At 32.7% G+C, this 9582-nt stretch overlaps 1 protein-coding gene across 3 annotated transcripts in view; it reads left to right on the top strand.

Moving 5' to 3' along the window:
- LOC108627389 (trace amine-associated receptor 9) overlaps positions 1 to 9582 on the top strand; it is an 86268-nt gene that overhangs the window by 4354 nt on the left and 72332 nt on the right. For all 3 annotated transcript variants that reach the window (XM_026815554.1, XM_026815553.1, XM_018028597.2), the window contains exons 2-3: positions 4286 to 4878; positions 7553 to 7678. In XM_026815554.1, coding sequence (XP_026671355.1) covers positions 4663 to 4878; positions 7553 to 7678 — 342 coding nt within the window. In that variant the 5' untranslated portion in view covers positions 4286 to 4662. The remainder of the gene's footprint in view (positions 1 to 4285; positions 4879 to 7552; positions 7679 to 9582) is intronic.

The raw sequence follows: 9582 nt of genomic DNA, 5'->3' as shown, positions 1-9582 counted from the left end.
TTGGTCAAATATTAATGTTTTTAGTATATCATTATTAAAATTAGTCGTTCGTTTTAAACAATTGAGAACGTTTAATGTGTATCCTATCTTAAATAATTATAAAAAATTGAGAAGTATTATGAGAAGTATTATGAGATTTCCCGATCATGTACTATGATATGCTCACGTATTTCGTGGATATAACGAAAGATCCAAGATCACTAGTTAGCCTATCCCTCACCATTATCCCTAACTATCCTAGTAAGTTGTTACTTAAGGTACGGATGTTCGAAGTTTGTAATGTAGAAGCCACCCCTATCCTCCAGGGATATCTTTCAAGCCATTATCCCGTCGTACGTTCCACTTGTTTGTTCCGTTAGGGTGAAGTCACTAGGTAGACGGTTCGCTAAGAATGCTCCGTTAACGAAAAAGCTTAATTCTCCCATCTAAATGCATCCATTGCCGCTGCGGCTAAATCTTCACTGTTCATGGAAGGTTGTTAGCATTGCGCAGCCTTCTCTTAGTACTTACTAACGTAATAAAGCTATCTTAGCGTTAATTCTCGTCTGACTGTCTACTCTTTTAGCGCCTTCCATTTCAATGATATTTTCTATTCTCGTTTAGTAACTTTGATATTGGAATAACCGTGTTTCTGAGATCTGATTTCGGAAATTCTATCGGAAGTTTTGGTTTCGGTACTGTTCGAACGTTATTGTACATTTTTAATATAAACGTGGCAATTCATGGTTGGATTTTGCTTTTTGAACCATATCACTCAATGTAATTTTTTATTAAATTTTGACTTTTACTGATTCTAAAAGCTGACTTTGTTTTTGAGGTAAACGATTTTGAGGATCCACCAAGTATACGAGCGTTAAAGGTACGTGTCTACTACGACTGCAACGTGTAACGAAAATTCTACGGGCGTACGTGGTCGCGCGCGGGTGTTCGCGTCGCACGAGCAATGGTCTCTTAGCCCTTACCTTCGGTGCACGCGTACTTAATGGATCCACAAAGCCATTTTTCTCGGAAATGAAGCCTCGAGCTCAATTTTACCATTTTCGATTTTCTTCTTATTTTGCTTTAAATATTTTTTATGGTAACTGAACCTACTGTGCTCCTGACAATAAACTATATTAAATGATTTAAAATGATAAAGTTATAATTATAATTAGAAAGTGATAACACTTCTTAGATAACATTGTGTTCCTAATAATAATTATGCTAATAATTCTTAATAATAAGATAAATGCTAGTTTATCCAAATATGAATGCATAAAACTACACATAATTAAATAAGTAATTGTTTATAAGAAAAAATTGTAGATATAAGTGTACCTATGAATATCACGGACAAGTTTAGGAGTTTGACTATTGTAGCCATTGAAACATCGATTATATTTGGACAAATAGGGAGACAAATTTATTCCGATAAGCGGTTTAGTGGATGATCGGTTTTAGAGAACTAAAGAGGACAAAGCAAAAAGGAGCATCCTGAGATATATGTTATATTCAAAATACAAACGATAAACCCATATAATTTGAAATGTAACACGCAACTTGTTTTATATTTGGATGGGCACTTTGCTGAATAACCGTATTTGAATAAATTACGTTTCTTTTAAGGGACTCGTTTACATAATCGATTGCTCCACTTAAATGCAATTCTTTACGAAAAGTTTAGTACAGAAAAGTGTAAAATTATAAAAGTATCTTATTTTAAATATGATTGTAAATGTTATTGTAGAACAATTCAAGTACTCGTGTCACATAAATGCTATTTATATGCCTGTATGTCCTATATACTCTTAGTTAAAAAAATAATATACGTGTACTATCTTTAATTTTTGAATGATGGATATCTAATTTTGTGTCAGTAACAAACAGGACTACAAGTTCAAGATCAGAAAAAATCTGTAGGTATTATGTACAATAAGGAAAGTCTGATAAATACAATGATCTAATTGATAGCACACTTCTAACATGCTTACTACATACTCGATTTAATATAAGACTTATTGCAATTAGTAATGCTTATACCTAGTTATACCATAATGAGTGGATCCTTTTTTGCGTTCCATAACTTCGAATATCTTATTCGCTAGCAATTTATATAGTTTTTATATCTTTTGATGATGTAAACTGACCCAATCTAATAGCATTTTTTAATTCATTAATTTCGTATTATTTTCTACTTTTGTTCATTGGTTGAGAGAGGTTTTAACAATTTGAATGTTAAGTTGGGCAGACGTACTGGCCCTGGTTTTTTTTGTGCCCTAAAATATATGTAGATGAGTTTTGAAATGTGTAGCACTGCGTTGTCATGTTGAAATATAAAACTGCTACCGGATGTATATATGATATATGCATAATGCATATTTATTCAGATGTTTTTTCTACTACATTCATGTAATTTTTGCTGTTTATTTTGTCGATGATGAATTTTATTTTCGCTTTATCATATATGTATATGCTACTATTCAATTTGAGGATAGGGCGAGTGCCTAAATGGGTGATTTAAAACGAGGCGCTTGAGAAAAAGAAAATGAATCTGAGAGTTTGTTCTTCTTCTATCGGTATGGAAGAGAGAGATTGGAAGAAACTCTTATTACGTATTTTCTCTACTTTTTATTATTAACAAAAATACATTTGATCTGCTATGCTATATATGCTCGACCTATTTTCTTACGTCTATGATACCCACTGGAGACGTTTCGCATACACTGAGCTAGATTTACCGTATTCTTCGTTACTGATTCAAAATCGGGAATCATTGAAAAATTAATGCTCACTGTGTAAAGAATGTATTTTCGTACCCACGCAAAATCTAATATTGCCTTGTTTATATAAAACAATTATTTGCAGAAATTCATTCTTCTTAAATATTCAATTTCTATACTATAAATAGAAGTTGAATGGTGCTGTGTAAATTTCTTCAGTTTTTTTTTATAATTCTAACATATAGAAAAACTGCGTCGAATAAGAACGACTCACCTTTATGCAATTAATGTGCAAATGCAGAGAAAACGTTTACATTATAAATAACACCTGCTATCTTTTTGATCAGCATCTATTACAGCCTGTAATATGGATTTACTCACGTGTATACGTGTATACATATGATACTTTAAGATGATTTAATATTTAATATTTTATTTCTCTCTACAACGTAGAATTGTATTGCTGCTCGTTAATGTGTCACGTACACAGGCATGTACACCTGTCACATGTCGTCATGAAATACGTCCCCTTCGATTGCACTGTTGCGTTGGTGCGTTAGATATGATCACTCGGGCGAAGTTCTACTAGAGCTCGAAATATTGCTATATCGTTGAAATACGTATTTCGTATTCAATGTTTGTCGAAACGTCTCATTAGAGGCAAGTTGGATTTGCGAAATAAATAGAAAAATCTGCCCATACTAATGTTGAAACGATTAAAAAGGAAAATGTGAAAGTTAGAAATTAAGAACTCGACGGAAATACTTTTTTTAACACTCAAATGAAGAAAAATCGATGGTAAGAGTTGAATAACGAGGACGTACGTAACTAACGAGCTGGAACGAGTCTCAGTGGCCGCAGGTTTCGCAATAATTAAAAGGAGACCGTTATATACCCTATGCCGTGATTTGCCTCCAGACATTTCTTCTTTCTGATTTCAGTTTCCTTCCCTTTTTTGTTTTTGCTATAATTGTTCAAATGAATGCTTCATTATGGTCGCGTAAAATGGTTTCAATAGCAAACGTATAAAGCCCATTTAGTTTAATATTTAGGGAACATTTTGTTCCATCATCGTATAATCGCAAAATAAATTAATTATGTGGAAAGATTCATATTCATTAATAAAACAGTAAGAATAGATAAACCATTATAATATTTAAAGATTTTATTAGGGAATTAAGAACAATAAAATTTTAAATACTTGGATTAACGATAAGCGTCATTCCTATTAAGCACCATAATTGCTCTAGTACTTAGTGCTACTCCAACTAAAGTTCTCGGCTTAAAGGCTATTTCTCATTTTGTGTAGAGTGACAGGTGTATACTCGTATTATCTGACATGAGAGAGAAATGCAGAATATCTAACGTTAATCTTCCATCTTTCTCCTAATCTTGTTGACTGTTCAATGAAGATAAGGATTTTAAATAATTCAAATGAATTCATGGAATTTGAAGAAGTTATTAACTTTTCTGTTTTAGAAAAGAACAAAATTCGATGAAACACAGATATTATTCTCAGTTTATATATAGTGATATATAAAACAACTAAGAATTTGCTACATAAATGTTAATTTGTAATATTGCAGATACCTGAACTGCAATTTAATCAATCGTGCCTTGACATCATGTGCCACTCGAACATCCAGTTTTATAGTGAAAATCTCTGATAGAAGAATCATTCAATTTAACACTTAATGCGTTTCAATTAATATGCATTGACCGAATACGTACAATAATTATTAATCTAATAATAAAATCGTCTGAGTGCATGACAATGACGGAAATCAGTGCGATCGTTTTAAATTGTCGAGAAGCGAGCCCTGCGGGGTTAGCAGTACGGCAGAGATGAAATATATCGGTGAAACGCGTTCGTCGGCCCGGTCTCATACGAGACGCGAACGTCTCGTCTGGGCTACGGGGTTAAACACGATATACAATAATAAAAGCATCGATCGAAAAAAGAATGGAACACAAACAAACGATTTTACTAGCACCTGCGTTGAGCAACAGCAGCTGTTGGCGTAGGGATGCTCCCGAAGGAACTTGGACTGGCCCGGGCCCAGGAGAATTACTACGCGCCGCTCTGATCCTCGCGCTCAGTCTAGGTATTCTGTGCGCGAACCTGTTAGTGATATGCGTCATCAACAGTAGACGATACAGCAAATATATTCACGCACAGGTTAGTAAATCGTTCAAACCATCTTATCTTTTAATAATAGTGGAAGTGGTAGATTGAGTCTGGATTTCGGATACTCCATTATGTTTGTTACTTTCTTCATTTACGTACACAAATTCAATTGAAGATTGTTCTGGCCATAAGCTAAACTAGTGAGACATCTTCGGAACTTTTTTAACAAATAGTTATTACCACATTACAATCACATGGAAAAGAAAGAAACTGAGAAGCTCATTTTGGAATTATATCAATTTGAAGTTCTCATTCATATTTCTATGGAGTTTAGTGGAATGGAGAGCTACATTGCTACATTAAATTGAAAAAGAATTAACGAAAAAGTAGTGTCAGGATTTTGAAATATTTTACAGTAATACAATGTTAAAATGAGGAAGAAAAAAAATAGTTAAACGACTTTAATAATTATTTTGTTGTACTTCAAATAACACATACCTTTTAATGAGAATAGCTAGACAGCAAAGTCAGAATACATTATATGTATTTAGAATGCGTATAACTTTTTGCGGAGATTGTATAGCTAGAAATCTTATCTCAAAGACTTCTATTTAAAATAGGAGAAAAATGAATTTTGTGCTATCATTAAAATGTTTGAATTTACAATCATTTTAAAAGATTCATTACTCTTTACTTTCATTACCTCATTGAGTACGATATTTGAAATTACAATTATTTACTGAAAAAAAAGGAATACGACACCAGGACTCAATTTACCATCATTTGTAGTATATGTATAATATAACCTTGTAAATAATGATTTTGACTACTGTACACTTCTTTTCTTTCTTCTTATTGAAATTATAAATAACAAGGAACAAGTAGGAAGTAAAAATAGGAAATTAAAACAATTCTTACATAATATTACTATAATATGCATAGATTTATCAGAGTTATATTTGTTCCATAATGCCTGTGTATATGTATACAATTGCGTAGTGGTTGAATAATAACAGATGAGTTGTCGCATTTTTTTTCCTTTATTTCTGTATAACCGCTTTTCACTTGAATATGGAAGTGTGTATGTATGCATCTTTCTTTCAAGTCAAGATCTTATTTAGTTTTTCGTAAGATCTCTAGGCAGATTTTTTTGTATCATTCTTTCAAAAAAACACAAAAAACTTTCAAAAAAATTTGTTAATCTTCGTGGACGACATTTTTTCTTGTGCCATTGTATACTGCCGTATATAACCTCAGGAATTTAATCTTTCGTGGAAACTGGTTCACAGAATCGAGTGTATCTGATTTTCTCGTGCAATAAAATATCTTTCTTAATAGCAGAAAGTACATTAATATAATATAGCTATTTAGTAGTACTTCCTCTATAAAAATATTTAGTACGATAAAACATATTTTCTACGTGTTATCTATAAAATTGGTATTGGAAAATTAATTTTTGTATATTTTTTCATATTTATTATTGCAATTCTTTATATACTTTACGAGATTATAATATGCGTGTGTACATCTGTTATTATTTTCTTGGCTATACCCCAGGCAACAACGTATGATTGATTACGGATAGTTGGTTGCGAATAACAATTAGATACGCGTGTAGAATAAATCATTCATTATGAAAATTTCTTGATAAAAACGAGTATTATATTGTTCATACTATTAACATTGGATTCCCTTATATTAATTAAATAATACTACTTAAGTTTGGACTTACGATTTTCATGGGAAGAATATCAGCAATTTGTAATTCCATAAAAATGTAATTAATAATGATAATAATTATGTAAAAAGATGTTAAAGTATGATTTTAATGTTTGCCGACCTGGCATTTAAAATCAACAAGTTAGATTAACAAGCAAAGTTGTTCGACCCCGAATTCTGATCTTAATAAAACTTTGTGCGTATGTAGAGCATAATGAAGTATCCGAGGTCTTTTTTCTCAAGGATTTAGTAAAAGTTTGAAATCGGCTTCCATTCTCTTCCCAAATGCAATTTTATAAGTCAGATGATGGAGAAATTGTTTTCGTTCTCTGATGATTTGATTAAAATGTCTGCATTTTATTCTTTATGTAGATGAATGGCTAACTTTATGACAACAAGCAAATATTATTCTATCCAGTCCAGATTCTAAGTATAAACTATAATTCTCAGTGTACCTACGATGCTCCAGTTCCAAAATTTTTTTTTGTAAAATCAATATTATGTACTTTACAATTATATAAAAGTCAATATTTATACACTAATGCTTTCCTCTATTTTTTAATCTCTGATGCATCATACAGACAGATCGAATTAACTGTTTTCTATAAAAAGAATACATACTTGGCACACTCAAAGCATAATACACACAGAGAAATAATCTTTCTATTATAAACCATTGTTTTATTTTCAATGGTACAATTACCACAATATTATTCAGATCTAATATTTGTTATGTGAGTACAATTAACAGAAATAATACAAATAAAGAATAAGTGTAAATAACCTTAAAACATTAGGTACATGTACAATAACAATACTTATATAATATATTAAAAAATTAAACATATGTATGATTTCAATGGGACACTTTATAATAAATGTTATCTTTCAAATGCACGAGCCATTGATGCAAGAAAGAAGTCTTTTTAAAATTAGTTTGCGTAATGAATAACACCCCAACAATGTAATCTAAACGATCAACAGGTTCTCTTCAACTTTATTGCAGCCAAAGTACTTGCTGACGAGTTTGGCGAGTAATGATCTTGCTATTGGTCTCCTGGTTACGCCGTTTGGTTTTCTACCAGCTGTCTATGGATGTTGGCCTTACGGGGAAGTCGTCTGTCAAATACAGGTAATACTACTTACTTGGAGCATACTCACTCAGTTGCACATAGATACATAATAAAATCCATCTGTTCTACTAAAGAATCGATTTATATCTAGGAATTATATATTTTAAGCTTTTAATTTTTATGGACTGATCTCTTTCGTGAAACGCGTCCAAGGTAATTTGATATTTCTTAATTTGTTTAATTATATTTCTATTGATAAAATGGAAGTGTGCAATATTCCAGACAGGCTTTCATGGTCGCTATGAGATGTAAAAATTAATTTATTAAAAATTGGAAACAATCTACAGTAAATTCTATTTGAATACGTATATTAATATCTACACTAATTTTATATTGTATTATGATTTGAATCCCTTGTCATGCAGTGAAACAATACATTTATGATACCTTTGATCTGCCGCCTTATTGTAATGACAACGAGCAGCGGGCAGCGGACAGCGATCAGTTCCTTGCTTGGACCCAGACAGCAGCCGGTATGACTTGCGCACTTGGTCAGTCGTTCCACAGAAATCAGCGGGCCCCTTTAAGGCAACCAGTTTTTACATGCTTTTCCCTCTACCTCTCACTTTCCACTTCAGCACTGCTTTTACTGCCCACCTCTTGCTACCCTCTGCCAGCAGACCGTAAGTGGGAATGGCCCTTTATGCAGCAGCATATCATGATTCAATAATATGTCCTATACAGAATATCCTCATCGAGTGTATATAGATTGCTATAATACTTTCTATTGTAATTGAACCATTACATGTGTTAAATTTACTAACGATAAAATCATTGCGTACCTAAAATTTAATGATGCCGAGATGAGCATTCACAAAGCGCGAAACATTGCAAGCATTAAGTATTTGGTAAATTTGTTGTCTTATAAACTGTCTGTCTGGGATCTGCAAAATTATGTTAATTCCACCAAATGTAAGACTTTTATAAAATTAAGTATTCTCAATATTGCCTAAATTCTTATATTACAAAGACCTTTGTGGACAACTGTTTAACAAAAGAATTGCAGTTCACTAAAAACTGATTTATGATATTGAGAAGTGGTGATATGATTTGATATACTTTGAAGTGTTTTGTATCCGTGCTAGTGCAGTATGTAGTGACGTCGAACGGCAACGGTGAATTTGATCTGTACTTGCCAATAGGTCGCGAAATCACTAGAGAGCCTCAACAAATGAAATCTACGAGAGTCTGAGTAAAAAGTAAAACTACTTGCGGGATTGCCGGCGAATTCTCTTTCTTGTTTCGATCGGGTACTGCGGCTGCCGTTGCTAGGGGAACATAAATCTCGAATCGATTGTCATTCGGACGAACGTAGACTGAGCAGGTTGATTTATTCTTCGATTAGTTCAACAAACTGTTCATGGTCAGAACAATTCGGTCTCGCCTATGACACACTTGTTATATCAAACATGTGTGCACCTACTGGTGACTGTTTAAAAACAAGAAAATAAAGTATTAAGCAATTACATGTTCACAAATACGAAGTTATAAAGCACATCCCTATTTTCTCAGTTATCCTATTGAGGACGTTATCGTGAGAAAAATATAGCATTATGGGAAAGAGAAAATAAAAGAGACCGATATCAAGATTATGATCGGGAATTCTGATAAGATGTACTGACTAGCGGAAGAAATACCGGAAAAGGTACCGACTGCAGGAAGCACAGTCGCAAGTTCCTGAGGGTGATAATTTCCTTACCGCGGTATGAACATGCCGCTGACATTTCCCGCCCATTTTTCTTCGATTTCCGCTTCAGGAATTCTCGAAAATATAGGGAATGCTATAAGGCGATTTAACGCGATAACGTAGAAAGTATACAGTGAATAAAATATTACACAAGTGCTATCTAATGAATATCGATTAGTACGAAAAACGTGAGATACATGATTGAACAAATTTAAA

This window comes from Ceratina calcarata, unplaced genomic scaffold (assembly GCF_001652005.2).
Source record: "Ceratina calcarata isolate Rehan_Ccalc_2016 unplaced genomic scaffold, ASM165200v1 scaffold466, whole genome shotgun sequence".
NCBI lineage: Eukaryota > Metazoa > Arthropoda > Insecta > Hymenoptera > Apidae > Ceratina > Ceratina calcarata.
The sequence above is the reverse complement of the archived record's forward strand: the minus strand, read 5'-3'. Positions and strand labels throughout refer to the sequence as shown.